Source organism: Eumetopias jubatus, unplaced genomic scaffold, assembly GCF_037043125.1.
Source record: "Eumetopias jubatus isolate StellerSeaLion01/CBP00866 unplaced genomic scaffold, mEumJub1_p1.0 scaffold_16, whole genome shotgun sequence".
Classification (NCBI taxonomy): domain Eukaryota; kingdom Metazoa; phylum Chordata; class Mammalia; order Carnivora; family Otariidae; genus Eumetopias; species Eumetopias jubatus.
This window is the reverse complement of record NW_028274822.1, coordinates 64,906,691-64,926,638: the sequence shown is the minus strand read 5'-3', so window position 1 is coordinate 64,926,638 and position 19,948 is coordinate 64,906,691. Positions and strand designations below refer to the sequence as shown.

General features: G+C 50.5%; 3 protein-coding genes across 4 annotated transcripts in view; 1 reads left to right on the top strand and 2 right to left on the bottom strand.

Moving 5' to 3' along the window:
* The window catches only part of HIRA (histone cell cycle regulator), an 84,298-nt gene extending 78,066 nt beyond the window's left edge, over window positions 1–6,232 (bottom strand). The window contains exons 1-2 of one of the 2 annotated variants that reach the window (XM_028094775.2): window positions 6,080–6,232; window positions 2,711–2,865 (exon numbers count right to left, since the gene is read on the bottom strand). In XM_028094775.2, the coding sequence (XP_027950576.1) occupies window positions 2,711–2,786 (76 nt within the window). In that variant the 5' untranslated portion in view covers window positions 2,787–2,865; window positions 6,080–6,232. The remainder of the gene's footprint in view (window positions 1–2,710; window positions 2,866–6,079) is intronic. The other variant, XM_028094776.2, reaches the window with a different exon arrangement.
* Window positions 6,233–7,082: 850 nt separating this feature from the next.
* On the top strand, window positions 7,083–10,781 carry MRPL40 (mitochondrial ribosomal protein L40). Its single transcript, XM_028094773.2, has 4 exons — window positions 7,083–7,288; window positions 7,603–7,686; window positions 9,289–9,447; window positions 10,343–10,781. Exons 1-4 carry the CDS (start codon window positions 7,236–7,238, stop codon window positions 10,665–10,667), a joined length of 621 nt encoding a protein of 206 aa, XP_027950574.1. The 5' UTR covers window positions 7,083–7,235; the 3' UTR covers window positions 10,668–10,781.
* A 3,464-nt stretch (window positions 10,782–14,245) lies between these two features.
* CUNH22orf39 (chromosome unknown C22orf39 homolog) lies at window positions 14,246–18,808 on the bottom strand. The gene is made up of 3 exons (XM_028094772.2): window positions 18,731–18,808; window positions 18,415–18,582; window positions 14,246–15,471 (listed from the first exon to the last, which is right to left on the bottom strand). Exons 1-3 carry the CDS (start codon window positions 18,752–18,754, stop codon window positions 15,343–15,345), a joined length of 321 nt encoding a protein of 106 aa, XP_027950573.1. The 5' UTR covers window positions 18,755–18,808; the 3' UTR covers window positions 14,246–15,342.
* Between the last annotated feature and the right edge of the window lie 1,140 nt (window positions 18,809–19,948).

Here is a 19,948-nt window from a genome sequence, read left to right as displayed (position 1 = left end):
TGTCATGGTTGCTGTGGTACCAGGCCAGGCCCCCTCCCTCCAGAAACTGAAGCACCTGCCCCCAGCTGTGGGAGTGCTGGCAGCCTGTGAAAACTCCCAGCTTCTCCATAGGGGACATGCCCTCAGTGGAAGAACTGCTTTGATCAAGGTCAGGTCCCCTCCCCAGGACAGCCTGCACCCAATGATTGTGGATGTGGCACTAGAAAGCCCTGGCCCTTCACCCCAATTCAGGACAACTCATAAGGACTAGCTGCAGAGCCCCTGACAGGGTCAGCTGCAGCTTTTGTTGCACTTGCACTACAGCTCAACTTCTTTCTGTCCAGTCCTGCGTCTAGCTCTCCCCAATAATTCTCCCCTCCTCCATCTCCCTGTCCGCTTAGACAGGATGCCCCCAGCAGATAGCCCTCCCTCCTAGTCTCACTGGCTAGAATGCATCACATGCTGCTCCTCAAAAGATCCTGTTCTGCTCCTTGGTTCACCGCTATATTTCTAGCACTTAGCCCCTGGCACGCAATCTGTACTCATTATTTGTTGAATGGATGAATTCACTGAGTGCCTCTCTGTACAGGACCTTCTGATGGACGATGCAGCAGACCTGGAGTCTGTTCCTATGAAGGTCTATTCCTGGCCCTCAAATGAAGCTCACTGCCTCTTCTGTCTGTCCCTCATACAGTGGCTCTGACCAGGGCAACTTCCCTGTGACTTGGTCTGTCCTAGGTTGGTTAATGCATCAAAGCAGGTAATGCTTTCAAAAGCAACAAGTTTTGACCTAAATGGGTTTTCTTTTTGCCAGAGGTGTTCTAAAACACTTGCTGTTTGTTTCATCTACTCCCTTTCCTAAAATGCTCTCAAACCTCCCCGGGCCTATTGCTTCTGACACGTCCACACTGGCAGTGCCTTCTCTACCACCACACTCCACACCCCATCAAGGCTCAGCCCCAGGGTACACCCACAAACCAGGCTCTTGTCCCTAGGGCTACCATGGCTCACTTGTGTAGCTCAGATTTCCACCTGCCCTGTGTTCTAGAACGTGGTCTATATGTCCTCTCCCACCTACATACAAAGGGGTAACCTTATTTACCTCTGATCACCACAGACCTTCTCCCCAGAAGGGTTCAAAGTTTCATCCATAAATAAGTGGAAGATCCACATGTGTATTATCTAAGGCAAAATCCCACCCATTTTCTTCTGAATCTTACGATGCCTTCTGGTTATTTTTTTTTTAAATCAACTTACTGTCTTCAGGTATAACTCAATGAGAGACAGAGTGGAGAGAGCTCAGATTTCCCGAGACTTCACAGGCAGCAGATGAGGCAGGTATTATTGGCTTCATTTAACAAATCAGGAGATGAGATAAAAAGAACCTTCTGTAACACATATTTGGTGAGCAGCAGAGCACGGAGATTCAAGAACAAGACTATCTGACTCCTAAATAAAAAGCAAAATTCTTGTCCTCAAGAAGTTTACCATCTAGTTGGAACCATGACACAAATACATGAAAAGGCAAATAATAAAAATGTTCTTATACAGAGCAGGGTTTCTCAACCTCAGCACCACTCACATTTTGGGCCAGATGATTCTTTATTGTGGGGAAATGTCCTATATACTGCAAAGTGTTCAGCAGTAGTCCTGCCCTCTACCTACTAGATGCCAGTAGTGTCCCCCCCCTTCAGTTGTGAAAACAAAATGTGTTTCCAGACATTGGTCTGTTTGAGAACCCCTGATGTAGACAAACTACAAAGCTTATCTTAATGACCAGTGCAATTATAAAATATCACTATTAGGATCCCTCCCAGACTGTTCTCAGAGATAGGTCTGCAGTGCCCCTCTAGCAGCTGTGCAGGGCCTTTCCACACCTGCTGCTGACTTCATTATTGTACGACCCAGCCTGCATTTCCCCTTCAACCTTATTTATTTATTTTCACCAGTATATGTCTCAGAAAGATGTCTTGAAATCCTTTCTGGAAGGACACAGGGTAGGGGGAAAAATAATCCAATTACAGGGCAGGAGGAAAAACACACACCATAAAGCAAATGTGATTAACTGACAAATTATCCCAGTACTGAAAATTTGCCAAATGCCTTTTTATAACAATGTCATCAAAGTGTGAGCCAGAGGCCAAGGGAGGACAAGAGTTCTTTCAGTTCTGGCCCTTCTGGTTAGAATGGGCTTCCCTGAAGAGCTGAGCATGAACATCATCTGCCGAGGAGTGAAGACTTCCGGAAACTCTCAGAAGCAAAGGCCCAGGGATGGGAAAAACCATGAGTCTCAGTGAAATTTTCTAAACACATAAATTACATTTTTCTACAACCAAAAACCCAATCATTCACTTTGTGACCAATATAGGGTTATAACCGAATTTAGAAATGAACCTTCAAAAATAAAACAAGATATATAAGGAATACTATATCCAAGAACAGAGAGTAAAACAGGTGTATGTGTTAACAGTGGCTGACACATACTTCCATATATGTGATAAATATTATTAGCTTTTATTGTGTATCATAAGACAGTCTTTTTATATTTGGGTACAGCGTGAAAACACAGGAAAGAATCTTTATATTTCCTCAACTTTAACAAGGCCTAGAAGTGGAGTCACAAGCCTATGAATTTACAGCTAATAAATGATTGCATCTTGAATCCAGTCTGATTACATGTTCAAGGCTCATTTCACTGTGAATATAACAACTTCAAAATTTATTAACTTACTGATCACCCGAGAGCAGTGATTCTCAACTGGGGCTGATTCTGGCCACCAGGGGATACTGGCAATGTCTGGAGACATTTTTGGTTGTCACAGTTGGGTGTGTGTGGGGGTGGTGGTACTGGTATCCCGACGAGCTGAGGCGAGGGATGCTAACATCCTACAACACACAACAATTATGTAGTCCAAAATGTCAGTAGTGCTGAGGTTGAGAAACCCTACCTTAGAGGAAAGGTCTTACCACTATTATTAGCCAGGAAAATGGAGACCGAAAGTATGCTTTCATCCCAACAGATATTTCTTCCTTTGCCTTTAACCTGCTTGATTCTAGCTGTCCTCTCCACCATGGCTAAATGGACCCTGCCACCACAGGGAAAATGCTGGGCTCTCTGCTCCTTCCCTCTTTGGACTCCCAGACACCAGAAAAAGTATGTTCAAGCCACATTAACGAGTCAGGAGTATGAATGCAGACTCAGGAAACCTGAAAGTGCAATGATGCACTCTCCACAGCACCATGGTCTTTTGGGTTTGTTAATCCAAAGTAAGCGTGATTTTACTGGCCATCGCCCACAACTCTGATTTCTGGCTAAGCAGCCCCTGCTCCCAGCAGCTCCTACTATTTACCAGTCTTTGAAAGACTGCTCAGTAGTGATCCAGATTATTATCATGTCCTTCAGGACAGTGGTAATTTACCCTGACAGTCCTTCTAAACACTTGAAGAGACAGAGGCTGATTTCAGGAGATTTTTAAAGACAGGAAAGTTAAATCCTATCCTGCCAGAGTCTCAATTTCTTTTATTATTCTCTCTTAGATTTCTAAAGCTCTTTATAGTCTGGGGAGCACTTCTGTGTTTACCTTTGCAACCAAAGATCACGATTGTACTGTGAAGAAAGCAGAGCAAATATCATCCTGTGCCATTCTAGGACCATGGAGAGGCAGACTGCAGCAACAAGAGGCCAGGGCCCACTACTCTGCCCACTCTGCCAGGCTGGGATGTTTGGCTGCTGGCCTGGTTGCAGACTCTCACTCATTTGTACCTAGATAATCACTTAAGCATCTTGACATACTTATGCTTACATAGCATAAAACCTGGGTCCTACTAAGGAGCTTATCACAAAGTTAGAAATTATATGGCAAGAGATAGAAGAAAGACTGGAGAAGGGTAGATTATACACAAAAATTGATCTATGGGGTGCCAAGGCAGCTCAGTCAGTTGAGTAGTTGTCTCTTGATTTCGGCTCAGGTCATGATCTCCGGGTCCTGGGATTGAGCCCCCTGTTGGGCTCTGTGCTCAGCAGGGAGTCTGCTTGAGAATTCTCTCTCCCTCTGCCTGCCCTCCTACCCTCCCTTGCCCTCTCTCACTCTAAAATGAGTAAGTAAATCTTAAAAAAATGATCTAGACAAAGCATTTTAAAATAAAAATTCCAGGGCGCCTGGGTGGCTCAGTCGTTAAGCATCTGCCTCCGACTCGGGTCATGATCCCAGGGTCCTGGGATCAAGCCCCGCATCGGGCTCCCTGCTCAGCGGGAAGCCTGCTTCTCCCTTTCCCCACTCCTCCTGCCTGTGTTCTCTCTCTCGCTGTGTCTCTCTGTCAAATAAATAAAATCTTTAAAATAAAATAAAATAAAAATTCCTTCAGATCTTCACTTACACAGCAAAATTTTTCCATCACAAGCACCATAATTTATAATCACTGAACATTTGCCCAATTCTCCAGGGAAAGATCTACACACTACACATCAGGAAATGCTCTTGGAGAAATGCAGCTAAAGTTCACCACTTTTGCTTTCATGCATAGTAAGCCTGATGTATCTTTGTAAATTATGGAAACCTCAGCTTACCTGTTGAAACCAATATTTACCATATACCTCTGTGTTGAAGGTACTGCTGAATGTAGCAGGGAATACAGACGGGAATGAGGCAGTCCCCTGCCCTGGGAGAGCATATGGGAAGTACATGCACAGGGACAGGGCATATCTAGTGGAATAAAACAGGAGGAATGTAGGGGCGCCTGGGTGGGTCAGGAGGTTAAGTGTCTGCCTACGGTTCAGGTCATGATCCCAGGGTCCTGGGATCAAGCCCTACATCGGGCTCCCTGCTCAGTGAGGAGCCTGCTTCTCCCTCTCCCTCTGCCTGCTGATCCCCCTACTTGTGCTCTCTCTCTGTCAAATAAATAAAATCTTTTTCTTTGAAAAAAAAAAAAGAGGCATGTCAACAACAAAAAAGGTGACCTCATCTGGACCCTGAAAAATGAGAGAGATGTCACATAAGAAGACAGAAGGAAAGTACACTTCTGACTGAAAGAACACAGATGTTCAGTTCAGTTGCGGTAGTAGAAAGCGTCCTGGGATTAAGTTCAAAATTAAAAAGCTCCACATGTATAAAAAAGGGGCCTCTACTTGCTCTCAAAAAACCACTAGCTCCCTCTAGTCGCGTTGCAAAGTAGAAATGAGGAACAAGACAGAATCAGGGTGACCCTTTTCCTGTCAGCAGAGACAGGTTGGAATCAGGGCTACAGGCCCAAGGCTGGAGGGGCGCTCCCCGGGCTTCAGTGCTGTCAGCAAGAGGATGGGGGTCTCTCTCCCCTCACCTCTCCAGGGAGCAAAGACCAACTCTTGCAGCACTTGTGCCAACAAAGTACAACTATGACAAACCGCTCTACCAGTTTTGTGGGCTTATCTGTACTCAACCAGAGCAGTGGAAGAGTCTGCTCCCCCAGGGTGTGCTTCGGGACCACTGCCACAGGGCTAAGGAAGGCCCTCTCCTAGATCACCCCTGGCCCTACGGGGGCTCCAACCCAAGCCACCCTGACGTCCCAGCTCAGCATAAACGTGGTTCATTCAGCTGGGGGACCTTGGGGACCGAGCAATAGTCCCCTAAATGAGGGCACTGTCACCAGATTCAGGCCTCCGGCAGGAGCAGTAACAGCTCCTCCAGCGGGGCAGAGACAGGCAGATTTCAGGTGTTCACCCCGCCACTGAAAAGCCACAGAGGGCACTGGGCCCGTTTCACACACTGGACCATCTGAGCACATCCTGGCTGATGCAGACGAGTGGCAGGAGCTGGCTGGCGCCCAAGGCCGCTCCCCGGAGGCAGGCCGCGGCTCCTCCACGGACCACGGGTGGGCGACCGAGGGCTCAGTGCAAGTGCCAGGAGTGAGGGCGGATTCGCTGAGGACAGGCGGAGCACGTGCCCGTGCTCGCCGGCTTCCCCGGGCGGGGGACAAAGTCCGCTCCCGCCGACCCCGCAGTTTGGGCACCCGGCACCGGGTGCGTCGGGGGCGAGGCGGGCAGGGCCTGCGCGCGGCTCCAACCCCACTCCAAACCCCGACTCGACTCCGGGCTCGGCCTTCCGCGACCCGTGCGCGCACTCACCATTGTGGTTGACCCAGGTCGGCTTCAGGAGCTTCATTGTTCGGCCGCCGCCGGGCTGAGGCGAGAGCCGCGTCCCTCAGCGCGCCCGGGCCATGGGGCCACCGCCGCTGCTTTCTCCCGCGCCGCCCTCCGGCCGCCGCCCGCCCCGCGCCCTCAGCGCCGCCGCGCCATTGCCGGCCCGCGCCCCCCTCCGCCGCCACAGCCGACCCCCGCGCTCGGCCGCCGCCGCCGCCGCCACAGCCGCATCCCCTGCGCCGCTCCTCCTCCGGCGGCTCCCGGGCAACGCCGGAAGTCACGGCGCGCACCTGCCAAATCGCCCCGGCGGGAAACCGCTCCCCACGCGGACGGGGCCGCCCGGACTCCTTCGCGGGCAGGAGCAAGGCAGGGTGACCCCGCTTGGGGCCCGCCCGGGGCGCGGTCGCCCACAAGGGGTCGGCTAGGAGGGCGGCTGGCAAGCCGGGCCTCGAGTTGCAGCCCGGGCCGGCGGAGTCCGGAGGGGTCAGGATGGCCTGAACGGCCTCTCACCAGCTCTACCTCGCTGATTCCGAGTCCGACTAATTAGCTAGCTTCCGTCATTCATCAATACGCGTTTATTGGGCATCTCGCGAGCGCCAGGCCACGTGCCGGAGCCGGGATGATGTGGCCGGCAGTGGCCGCGACCCCAGGGTTCGGACGAATGCGGGGGAACGAGCTAGCCCCGAGGGCGGAGGGGGGGTGGTCACGGGGGAGGCCGAGACGTGCGCCTTTAGGGAAGATCGGGGCCGTTTACACAGACGTGGGCACTTGGACCCGGAAGGACGACCTCTCGGCCACTCCGGCTGCACTGTCGGGTCTTAACCCTCGCAGGCACGCAAGCCAACTAGCTGGAGCAACCGCTAGCGGGGTTGTGCCCTTAGCCGGGAAGGGCTCGCAGCGGCGAGCAGAGGCGGAAAAGAGGACGCCGCCCTAGGTGCGAGGCGCTCGGGGCGTGCCCGCGCGCCGCCGGGGCGTGCGGGGCGGGGCCACGTCGGGGGCGGGCCAAGGTCAGCCCAGCCCTCCGCAGCCGGAACGCGGGAACGCGGAGCGACTGGAAGGCCGGACCTTTGCGAGGGGCACTGCGGGCCGCTCAGCCAAGGGGCGCGCGCTCAGAAGCTGCGGGTCGACTGCCAGAGGGGCAATGGCCTTAGCGGCGCTGGGAGTTTCCGCTCGCGCTCTGCGCACCCGGAGTTGGTGAGTGTGGACCCCCGCGGCGGCGTGGAGTCCTTCGCCTGTGCTGTCTCGCCGACCGCCCTTGACTTTATCTCAGGGAGGAGCTAGCTGATCGTGCCTCTTCCTGTGGACGAAAATACAAGGACCCTGGCGAGCAGGGACCCTGCCCAAGTGCTCTCTGGTGTGAACGGGGAATTTTGGAAAAGTCTCGCACGTTGACCTTGTCACATCCAGCAGTTACCAGGGCCCCAGGTTTTGAGGGTAGCATAAGTTTTTCCTCTTTTCCTGTTTAGTGAGGAGAATCAGATATTTATATATCTTTTTGTCTCTTTCAGGCTTCTGGGAACTTGGCAGACACAGATTAGAGACACCCACCAGCGAGCTTCATTTTTGTCTTTCTGGGAGCTCATTCCCATGAGGTAAACTACCGTGGGCCTGGCCTCTTTGGGGCTGTCAGCAGGAGACTGATGTGCATATAAACAGAACAAAACAGGACTACTGGACATTTGGTTTGCAAAATTAATTGCGAAATTTCTCGGTTAAATTTAGGTAGATGTTTTCTGTTTTTCAGCATTCTGTATATGGAATACTGCTGCCTGCAATCAGAAAATAAAAATTAAACGTAAAAATGGTTTAAATAAAAATCAGTTTTAAAGGGATTGTTGTATGTTTTAAAGGACACAGCGTAGACATCTGATTGCTTGGAGAGGTCGGGGGAGGCATGAGGATTAGATTTTCCACCTAGGAGTCTGGATGCTTTCTTGGGACTTGATTCACAAGGCTCAGTCTTGATGCTAGAGGATTTACTTTTTTTTTTTTTTGGTAAGATTGATTATTTATTTATGTATGTATGTATGTATGTATTTAAGAGAGTGAGCAAGAGAGAGCACAAGCGGGGGTAGGGGCAGAGTGAGAAGCGGACTCCCGGCTGAGCACTGAGCAGGGAGGCCGCTGGCTGGCTGCTGGCTGGCTGCTGGCTGGCTGCGAGGCTGGATCCCAGGACCCTGGGATCATGATCTGAGCAGAAGGCAGACGCTTAACCCACTGAGCCACCCAGGCGACCCGGAGGATTTACTTATCTTTAATAGTATATTATCACCATAGGAGATCTGTTCCCTGAGAGTACATCAGACTTTTGTTAATGCTCTAGGATGGGGAAATTTGTTAAGAAATTTTGAAAAGTGAACAGGGACGTGTCAGTCACTTTTTCTTTTTTTTTTAAAGATTTTATTTATTTATTTGAGAGAGTGAGAATGAGAGAGAGAGAGAGAGAGAGCACGTGAGGGGGGGAGGGTCAGAGGGAGAAACAGACTCCCCGCTGAGCAGCAGGGACCCCGATGCGGGACTTGATCCCGGGACTCCAGGATCATGACCTGAGCCGAAGGCAGTCGCTTAACCAACTGAGCCACCCAGGCGCCCATGTGTCAGTCACTTTTATTACTCAAATCACTTTTACAAATCACAATTCCAGGGGTGCCTGGGTGGCTCAGTCTGTTAAGGATCTGCCTTCGGTTCAGGTCATGATCCCAGGGACCTGGGATTGAGCCCCACATCGCATGGGGCTCCTTGCTCAGCGGGGAGTCTGCTTCTTCTTCTCCCTCCCCCTGGCTTGTGCACTCCCTCAAATAAATAAATAAAATTTAAAAAAAATCACAAATCCATTTAAAATGTGAGTAATGATTTTCTAACTCATCAATTTGGTATTTTCAGTTTCCATTGCAATCCCAAGACACACCCAAACCCAACATGAAAGATGAGTACTTATTCTTAATTTATACCCTGATGCCCCATGAAGTTTTTCTAGCCCTTCCTGGGTTGACCGTGCCCACACAGTTCTGACAAGTACCCTGGGTTGGAGGCCATCTCCCTTTCACACTCAGCTCATGAGGTTAGACCCATGCATCGTTCCTTCCCCAGTGGAGAGCATGGTACAAGTTCTGGGCACTTCACCTAGTGCCCTGTCTCTCAGCATGTTTGTGACACTGAAGAGGAAAATGTCTAATGTTTGCTTTATCCATTAGAGCAGAACCTCTGCGAAAGAAGAAAAAGGTAGATCCTAAAAAAGACCAAGCAGTAAAGGACCGTTTGAAAAAGAGGATCAGACGACTGGAGAAAGCTAGCCAGGAGCTCATTCCCATCGAAGATTTTATTACACCTGTGAGGCTCTTGGATAAAGCAAGGTAAGTGTTCTCTAGGGTCGAGGTTATCAGGACAAAGAGTTCCATCACCTTCTGGTAGTTCTGTCTGCATTTCACACCTGTGACAGGAAAAGGTGAGTGGGCGTGGGCAGACTAGGTCCCAGTCTGAGTCCTTTTCTCCTTGACTGTGTCTTGTGGGAGTTGGCAAAAGCATTCCTGGGTGATGCTCTTGAATGGCAGAAATGGGAAGGAAACTCAGAATAACTATTTGTTATTAATAACCAGTTCGTATTGTTGCTTTTTTGCAAGATGAGTTTTAGCTGTGACTGATGACTTGGACCTTGGGTCTGCAGCCCTTGCCTCATCTTGATGGTAGAAAACCCTTAGCCTCTAGCTTTATGGTACAGATGCTCATAGTTGGGATGTGTTGTGTACAGGCCTGGCAGGGTTGCTGGCTTGTAAAAAAGTGTGTGCCATTTATAAAGTAGCACCTCGCCATACAGGTGGGACATGGCGGGTGCTTTTTTGGTATTCTAGGGCTGATCTGGGCTCTTGACTCCCTGGGACTTGGGCTTCCATTTTCATAACACCACTTTACATTTCCACAGTCACCTCTCACCAAAGGTAGTCTAGGCCTGGGGTAGAGGAAATGCTACCAGTCTTCTTAGAGCATCACTGTTTCTTATGTCCATGTAAAGCAAATGGCACTGGCTTCCAACATCAGTTGCAGCTGCTACCACATCAACATTCCATGCTTTAATTTATCCCTAACTTTTTAAAATTAATAATAACTTTAATCCCTAACTTCCACGTTTTTCCCTAAGTCCCATCTGTGTCTGGCAGTGGGGACGCTTGGGTTGTATGCAGTCACCCAGACTACCTGGCCAGTGAGGTTGGTGCTTCCCAGCTTCACACCTTCGGATTTGTGTGTTCCTAGACAGCGGCCTCACGTGGAGCTTCCCTTTGAGGAGAGTGAGCGGAGAGCTCTGCTCCTGAAGAAGTGGTCTCTGTACAAGCATCAAGAGCATGAGAAGGAGAGGGATGCCATCAGGTCCATGATTGAGTCCCAGCAGGAAGCTCTGCAGGAGCTGCAACTCATGTCCCCAGAGCTACATGTGGAGGCCACCAAGCGGGACCCCAATCTGTTCCCCTTTGAAAGAGAAGGGCCAGATTACACGCCACCAATCTCCAACTACCAGCCCCCTGAAGGCAGATACCATGATATCACCAAGGTATACACACAGGTGGAGTTTAAGAGGTAGAGCGGCAGGCACCTGTCCACAGAACACACTGCCCTTTAGAGCCAGAATGACCAGGGCTCAAGCCTGCTTGTCACAGAGTCAGGCATGCTGTGAATAAATATGTTTAATCAAGTGTCTCTGTCTTAAGTTTGAGTCAGAATTAATTCACCTGAGGATTGATGGGGGTGAGAGATGCTGCCCTTGTCTGGTACTGGGGAGAGAATGACCAAGACATCTACCGCTGCTCCCCAGTAAAAAGGAAGATTCCAGTTGTGTAGAGTAGATACCACCAGCAAGAGGCAGCTAAGTACCTCAAGGAGCAGAGGTGAAGGATGTGCGGGCTATGTGCTGTGTGTTGTCTGCATACCCGTGCAGACAGGAGAGGCAGGGCCTTCCACTGGGCAAATGGAGCATGGGAGCTTCCTCACATCTTTGGCAGGGCCAGCTTTGGGTTTTAAGCTGGGGAGGGAGGCTGAAGAGAGTGGAGCAAGCCTGGGACACACTACTTCAAGTTGCTGTGTTCCCTAGGAGGACGTAGCACCTGACACGCAAGTGTCAGTCTGTAATAGTAAATATATTAGTGTCGCGGGGCTGCAAGAACAAAGTATGACAGACCGAGGGCTTAAACAACAGCAATTTGTTTCTCATAGAAATCTCTGTTCTTGAGACCAGAACTCCAAGATCAAGGTGTTGGCAGGATTGGTTTTTCCGCAAATGTGCTCTCCTTTGCTTGCAGAGAGCCACCTTTTCCCTGGGTCCTCCTAGGGTTATCCCTCTGTGCCTGTCTCGTAATAAGGATACTACTAGTCAGTGGATTAGGGCCCAGTATAATGACATCATTTTAAATTAATTACCTCTTTAAGCACCCTATCTCTATAAATAGTCACATTCAGAGGTATTAGGGGTTAGAGCTTTAACACAGGAATTTAGAGGGAGTGGGGAACAACACAATTCAGCCCATAACAGTGAAGGTCCAGTGAGCAAATAGAGCCATTTCTCCTAGTGACTTGCATTGCTATCTCGGAAGGGTTTGGGTTTTTCGCTGCCTTAGTGCAGATAAACCAGGGAAACATTTCATTGGAGGAAGAATTCAGATTGTTTTCCTGGTGTGTGGTTCACTTTTGGTTTAAAAACTTACTAGATAAAACATTGTTACTGGATAAAAATGCTGCCTAAGGATTCTAAGTTCTTTAACTCTGCCTTTGAGACAAACACCGAATCTGGCCACCTTTCACCACCTCATTGCTATCTCGAGGTCCACACCATTGCTACATTTTGCCTGTTCCACTGCAGCAGCCAACTGATCTCTCCATGTGGGCACTCCCCCCAACCCCCTGTAAGCTCCTCCACACAGCAACTAGAGGGCTCCGCGAAGCACAAGCCAGGGCAGGCATTTGGCTGTTCACCACCCCTGATCACGCCTTACAGACCCGCCCCCCCCCCAACCACCTTCTGCCCCTCCCCGTGAGCACACGGCACTTAATTGTTCCTTGTGGATTGTGTTGTGTGCTCCTTCCTGTACAAGGCTCAGGCTTCTTCATCCAGGTCTGGGCTCAGATGCTGAGGCCTTCCCCACCTCCCTGCCCATTGCCGGTGCTTTGTTTTGTTTTTTAATTTTATTTATTTGTCAGAGCACAAGCAGGGGGAGCAGCAGGCAGAAGGAGAAGCAGGCTCCCTGCTGAGCAAGGAGTCTGATTTGGGGCTTGATCCCAGGTCCCTCAGATCGTGACCTGAGCCGAAGGCAGACGCTTAACCAACTGAGCCACCCAGGCATCCCTGCAGGTGCTTTGTAGTAGTGTTTTTCAAACAGTACGTGTCATCCATTAGGTTGTATAATCAATTCATGGGGTCAGGACCAGCAGTTTTAACTTTTTATTTTGAAGTAGTTACAGAGTTACAGGAGGTTGGAAATAAAGATGCAAGGAGGGTCTGTGTATGGTTCTCCCAGCCTCCCCAAGTATTAACATCTTACACACTGCATACAGTCAGTGTGAAAGAGACTAGAGACTGACATAGGCACAGCCCAGAATGCATTCAGGTTTCCCACTATGTCTGCACTCATCTGTGCGTATGTCTAACACTACACAGTGTAATTTCATCACACATGCAGCTCTGTAGACGTCAAGGTTCCAGTACCACAGGATACCCTTATGTACCCTAGCCACATCCACACCCTCCTTCCATCCCTACCCTTGGCACCATTAGCCATTCTCCATCTCTTATTACATCATCTCACCAATGTTACATAAATGGAACTATGTCATATGCACCCATTTAAGATTTTTTAACTCGGCATAATTTGAGTTTCACCCAAGTTTGTGCACATACAGTTTATTTTCAGTCGCACAGAACTGCAAATGTCAGTGTATCACACACTATACAGATAAGGACTGTTTTGTGAGGCTTGTTTCAACCATATATGCAGTATATAAAGTATATACCAGATCATAAAACTTGTTATGGGTTTTGTGCAAAAAATTTGAGAGCTACTTCTCTATCTTCTCACTGCCCATTTTCTTCACAGCACTTACCATTATTTTAGACTTACTTAATGATGTTTAAACGTTTATGTCTGTCCCCTAAACTCAACTGGAACTCTTTGAAGGCAACTTGCCCATTTCAAGACTGCAGTCCCAGAGCCAACCCCCACCTGGCATGTAGCGGTGCCGTCAGATGTTGTGACGGGTGAACACAGGAGCAGATGTAGGAACATTGTGTGCAGCAATGATTATCTGTCAGTGTGGAACTCATTGAGCAGGAGAGAAGGAATAAGACTTCCTAACAGAGCATTCAGTGGCGGGCAGCCTCCAGCCCTAAACAAGCACACAGAGAATGTGGGTCCCTTGAGGTGAGCCCCTCAGGACTGCTGTACTGGCTGCTACTGCGGCCCCAGCCCGGGAACCCCAAGGGATCATATGCAGATTGCAAAATTCAAATGTCCCTTCCTGTGTTTCAGAGTGAAGAAAATGCCTGTAGATTCCCAGCAGCCTTCCCTCTCTCCTTGGCCGGAAATGCTCCAGAAAGTAGCCACAGACACAAGGCAGAGATACCCTGGCCGACTTAAATATCAAGGCACCCACCCTGGGATAGGTTCTTCTTTATACTCACCTCTGCTCCTGGGCTCCTGTGTGCACACTCCCCACTACTCACTGGTACACGCAGTCACAGGGAAGGACCTTTGGGGACCTGTGTGCAAACGCTCCCACCACTCAACAGGTAAACACACACACACACACACACAGGGAGAGGCTACTGGGGACTTATGTGCACACCCCTTACCACTCCTAGGTACACACAGTCACAGGGAAGGATCACTGCGGACCTGTGTGCACAACCCCATCTCCCCCCATGGACAGGTACATACAGTCAGAGGGAAGGACCACTGGGGACCTGTGTGCACCCACCCCCTTTCCCCCATTGACAGGCACACACAGTCACAGGGAAGGATCATTGGGGACCTGTGTGCACACACCCCTACCACTCACAGGTACATACACAGGGAGAGGTTATTGGGGTCCTATGTGCAGATCCCCCAACACTTACAGGTACGCACAGTCACAGGGACTCTTGGGGCAACACAGGAGAAAATGCACACAGGAGAGGGCAAAGTCTATTCTTTAATGTATACCCTTCTGAAGTGATGGGATTATTTTGCCCCAAAGAATGAGTTAAAAGATGTCTGACCCACTGCCTGTGGCCAGGTTGGGGCCCAGTTGTGAGGGAGGTACTAAAATGGCAGCTGGTCCAGGAAGGAGCAGCAAGGCTTCGGGGCACACAGCCAGCCTCGCCCTCAGCCCCACACCACGGGGCCTGCTCTGCAGCCACGAGATGCTAAATCATTTTATTAGTGATAAAAAAGACCTCTCCGAGAACTAGAGTTCTTGTTGGTTCATATACATATATTTTAAAAACATCTACAAGAGTATAAGTATACAAAATTCCAATACTGTCCGAGCACAATAATGTCAAGGGCTAAATCTAACAATCTCAACTATTAAATTGTGGATTTAATGTTCAGCTTCTATTTGAAATCAAACGTGTGAAATGGCATTTGATATTATCTACACTTTCTAAAACTGACCAAGGGAAATTTTAAAGGAAAGAGACTAAAATTCCCGTGTCTTGGGCTTGGGTTTCTTAAGCCAAAGGTCTAGCTGTGTGCGTTTCTTAAAAGCCAGAGTCTTCAAGAGGGCCTGTCTCCTACAAGGAGCAACACCCTGTCTGTGTCCACAAAGGAACTTAGTGAGTGGGCTAATAGCTCCATGTAAGCACCAGGGGCTGGCAATGCAGTGTCACCAAACCAGGACCAGGACAGGTGTTCACCACAGCACAACCATTTAGTTACCTCATTCTGACCGCCCTATGTGTCCACTTGGATCAGGGCTACCACTCAAGAGTTTACCTGAGAATGCTGTTGTCCCCAGCAGGGAGCATGAACCAGCCTAACCTGGCTGCTCACCAGGATCTGCAATGGTGTTTGGCATCCTGGAAGCTGTGCAGTGGGTGAAACTGTCTGTCAGAGCAAGGCAGCAGCAGGGTTGCTGTGGGCAAGTAGGGCTGGAGACCTCAGGCTCTGTGTTCTAAGCCAAGTGGAAGCTTCAGGGACCCACTAGACTGTTTGGGCCCGTCACCGTCCTCAGGGCCTTGCCACAGCCCCATTTGAAACAGATCAGAGGAAGCCGTTCAGGAGTGCTCATCACTGGTCTTTCTCGTCCTGTGGCAGAGGGAGGTGCCAGTCTGCAGGAGGGCTCTGCCTTAGGGCCCACACCAGGGCGTGCTTCCGTGTAGCCTGGACTCTTGCACGCTCGCTCTCACAGAGGGACCGCTGTGCAAAGGAGACCCCAGTCACTTCCGGCTCATGTGGCCCCTGTACCTCCCTCCTCCTCAGCACCCTCCCAAACAAGCTGGACAAACAAAGCGTATGGCACATACCACTCCAGAACTTGGCTGCTTCTACCTAATAAACTTTGGCAACTATTCCATACTAAAACACACAGACCTAGATCATTCTTTCTCCCAAGCTGCTGTGAAAAACTATTGTGCAGAGCACCAGAATTTGAGTAAAGTTTAAAATGTCTTCTTCTGGGCCTTAGGACTTGATGCCTTCAGTTGACCTAACCAGATTTACCTGCGGAGACCAGCATGAGGCTGAGCTGAGAGGAGAGACAAGAATCTGATTTTAGTATATGTGCTGCCAAAGCGAGCACGAGATAAGAGTCTGAAAGAGTGGCCACAGTGGGGAGGATGAGGCAAGAGACACATGCCCGGGGAGCCCTGGACAGGCGAGGAGGAATTCAGAGGAAAGACACAATAGGTGCCCCTCAACCGGTGGGCTTTTCTCTGCCACTCGCCTCCCACAATAAACACTGGGCAGTACCTTATGACCATGAAAGGTGCACTTGGCAGGTGCCAAGCACTATGTTGGCCTTTTTACATATATAATTTCATCATCTCTCTCTCATCTCACTGTGTCTCCCTCTGTCAAGTAAATAAATAAAATCTTAAAAAATTATTTATTTATTTATTTGACAGAGAGATAGATAGTGAGAGCAGGAACACAAGTAGGGGGAGTGGGAGAGGGAGAAGCAGGCTTCCTGCCGTGCAGGGAGCCCAATGCAGGGCTCGATCTCAGGACCCTGGGATCATGACCTGAGCCGAAGGCAGACACTTAACTGACTGAGCCACCCAGGTGCCCCAGATATTTTGAACTTTTAACTGCACTGTTACCCGGTTACTTCCCTAGGATGGACTTTCAGAAGTAAAACTAGGGGGTCAAAAGGTATCCTTTTGACAGTTAAGATAATCAGAACATGAAACACTCCCATCAACACTGCACAAGTACCCCTGACTCTCCAAACCCTTATCGGCACTTCTGCTATTTCACTGGGCAGAAAGCACTTGTCATTTGACCTTGTATACCAGATCATTTGATTTTCTTTTTGAATGAATTCCTTCTTTGTGCCCTTTGCCCAATTTTCTTTACTTTTTTTTTTTTAAGATTTTATTTATTTAATTGACAGAGAGAGACAGAGAGAGAGGGAACACAAGCAGGGGGAGTGGGAGAGGGAGAAGGAGGCTTCCCGCCGAGCAGGGAGCCCGATGCGGGGCTCTATCCCAGGACCCTGGGATCATGACCTGAGCCGAAGGCAGTCGCTTAACCAACTGAGCCACCCAGGGTCCCCTCTTTACTTTTTTTTTAAAGATTTTTAAAAAATTTATTTATTTCAGAGAGAGAAAGCAGGAGCAGGGGGAGAGGGAGGGGAAGAGGGAGAAGTAGGCTCTCAGCTGAGCAGGGAGCCTGACACGGGGCTCCATCCCAGGACCCTAGGTTCATGACCTGACCTGAAGGCAGATGCTTAACCGACTGAGCCACCCAAGCACCCCTTTGCCCACTTTTCTATTCTGAAATCATCCCCATTTTTCTGATATATGAGTTCTCTCTAAAAAACGTTATTAATCTCTTGCTATATAGGCTACAAGCTATCTTTCCCAATTTTTTGATTTCCACTTATAATGGACCTGTCATCATTTTCTTTTATACAGCAGCTTGCTTTCCACATCCGTTTGTCTGTTTCGATAATCACATACATTTAACCATGCTGAAGCAGTTGCCAGTCCTGCTGGGTCCCCTTCCCCCCCTTCCCCATGAGCACTGCACCCTCAAGCTTCTCTTCATGTCCCCATCCACAATAGTTCCAAGGCACCACTGCCTATTCTAGTCTAGAACGAAGGTGCCAGAAGGGCAGGGGCTCTGTTCTCATCACTCCTGTATCTTTAAGAGCTCCCAACATGATAAATATTTGCTGAATGAATGGAAAACCAGAACCACCTCCTCACTGGTCTCTTTGGTCCTCCATAATACACTCTCCCACCCTGGCAGTCAGACCAATAAATCTCTCTCTTTTTTTTAAGAGAGGTGGGGAGGAGTGGAGTGGGGGGAGAGGGAGAAAGAGAGAGAGAGAAAAAAAATGAATCCCAAGCAGGCTCCCTCACCAGCGCGGAGCCTGATCCCACAATCCAGAAATCACGACCTGAGCCTAAATCAAGAGTCAATTGCCCAACCGAGCCACCCAGGCACTCCCGGCATCCCCCCCCCCCCTTTTAAGTAGGCTCCATGCCCACCCAGCCTAGCCCCCAATGCGGGGCTTGAACTCATGACCCCGAAATCAAGACCTGAGCTGGTATCAGAGAGTCAGACGCTTAGCCAACTGAGCTACCCAGGACCCCCAGACTGATCTTTTAAAGATATAAATCAAGTCATGCTTCCCAGCACACGTTTAGGCTGAATCTAAACCCTTCTTCAAGGCCCACCAGGTCCCTGGTACCTCTCCAGCCTCATCCCCTACCCCTCTACAGCCCACCCTCCTTCTGCTCCAAGCACCTGATCCTTCTTTGTGTTCCTCAGATGCGCCCCGCCTCGGGCCGGGTGAAGGCTGTTAAGGCTGGTTCCTGGTCTTTCAGGCCTCAGCAATATCATCCCCTCCGCAGGCCTGCTGAGGACACTATCACTGTTAGGGGATCTCTCCTTTCTCTCCAAACCACTCTACAGTCTCCTTTCTTTGTCCTTCAATGTCTGAAAGCCCCGTTGATATACTAATTTTTGATATTTCTCAAGAGAAAGGAAGCACAACAAAAGGAGGGACCCAGGCAGGACTCCTCTCCCAGTGTCCCGGGGCCTGGAACGTGGGGAGGGTGCGGTCCGCGCACTCGGACGCCGGGCCAATGCACCCCCCGCGGCCCAAGCGCCACCCCCGGCTCCCCCGTGCACCTGGGCCTCCGCGCTTCGGCGCTCCTCCCACTCCCGGCAGCTGGCCAGGTCGCGCCGCCACTGCTCGCAGGCCGGCCGTTCGCCGTGGACGTAGTAGTGGTACAGGAAGTGTCTGGCGCTGCGGCAGAGCTTCCACTCGGCTCGGTAGGCCTCGCAGGGACGCGGCGGCTGCAGCGAGAAGCACGCCTGAGCCAGAGGCCGCTGCACTGCCCGCCTAGGGACCCCCATCCCATCCCCTCCTTGGGAGAAGGCTCGGGTAATCCGGCCGTCCGGCCCAAGGAGGTCCCTGCACGTCCCGGGCGCCCCCCGCGCTTACCCGCCAGACGCCGCCGTCCGCCATGTCCGGGCGACTGCGGAATCCCCCCTCTGAGTTCGCTAACCACTGAAGATTGAAGACAAGCCGCACCGCGTGATTGACAGATAGGAACCAATGAACTCCGAGATGTGACGCTTGATTCCGCACCCACCCCCTTGACACGAGCCAATAAACAAGACATCCGGGCTGAGACGCCAATAACAGCCGGGCGGGGCGGTGACAAGCGGAGGCGGCGCCCAGGAGGGCCAAGGGACCATGCGGGCGGGGGCGTGTCCGGAGGTAGAAAGCCCGGCGTGCAGCCTGCGAGGCCAAATGGATGACAGCGGTCCTTCGCCTGGTGCCCAGCGGGCGTCCCAGGCTGCACAGCCACCTGAAGTTAGTTATTTCTGAAACCACGGGGTCCAGGCTCGTTTTCAGCAGTTTTATGAAATCTCAAAAGATAGGGTTCGCTTTCATAAGCACATACTGAGCATCAACGCCCTGTGGCAAAGCTGCCAAGTCTGCGGCTGCGGAGGACTCGGTGAGGGTAGCTGCGCGTGACCAGACAGCAGTTGGGGGTCTAGGGCGCCGGATGATTTCTCCAGGGAACGCAGGCTAGTAGTGGAGGTGAGCGAAGGGTGTTCTGAGCACAACGGTGGGCTGGTCAAAGGCGTGGAGGCTGTGTGTGACACGGGGTAGAGGAGAGAACCTTACAAATGTGGGGCGCCTTGCATGTCTGATTAGGAGTGAAGGCTTTACTCTGAGGCGTGGGAAGACATGGAACGTTTATAAACAGGAGAGGTGCACAAGAGGCAATAAAAGTGGCTGGTAATCTGCAGAGTAGCCCTGCAATACCTATGCAGAGGTTCTCCAATTTCCACAAACTTAATCCTCCACGGGGGGAGTCCCTTACAACGCGGTTGCTGGGCCCACCCCAGTAACGAGACTGGATCAGACTCCCTGAAGGTGGGCCAGAAAGATGCAATTTTACCAGGGCTCCTGCTAAGCTGGCTCACAGACCAAGCTTGAAGACAGAGAAGGCTGCAGGCCAGGGTGCAGCAGTAATGACCAGGATTTTTGCTCTGGGTGACCCCTCCCCTCTGTGTTACCAGAAGCTGGCCCGCAGGGAAGTATGGCTCAAGCAAAGGACCACGAGTGATTTCATTGCTTACACAGTAGGTGTTGCTTAGGGAAGACAAAAACCCAAGGTCAGTCAGTGCCTTACTGTGAAATTCATTA

Bases quoted from the DNA above. Each gene is read 5' to 3' on its own strand.
- MRPL40 (XM_028094773.2), top strand. From the start codon at position 7,236: ATGGCCTTAGCGGCGCTGGGAGTTTCCGCTCGCGCTCTGCGCACCCGG. The intron at 7,289-7,602 runs GTGAGTGTGGAC...TGTCTCTTTCAG, and splicing joins GCTCTGCGCACCCGGAGTTG to GCTTCTGGGAACTTGGCAGA. The intron at 7,687-9,288 runs GTAAACTACCGT...TTTATCCATTAG, and splicing joins TGGGAGCTCATTCCCATGAG to AGCAGAACCTCTGCGAAAGA.
- CUNH22orf39 (XM_028094772.2), bottom strand. From the start codon at position 18,754: ATGGCGGACGGCGGCGTCTGGCGG. The intron at 18,583-18,730 runs GTAAGCGCGGGG...TTCTCGCTGCAG, and splicing joins CGGACGGCGGCGTCTGGCGG to CCGCCGCGTCCCTGCGAGGC. The intron at 15,472-18,414 runs GTGCACGGGGGA...TCCTTTGCACAG, and splicing joins GCCGAAGCGCGGAGGCCCAG to CGGTCCCTCTGTGAGAGCGA.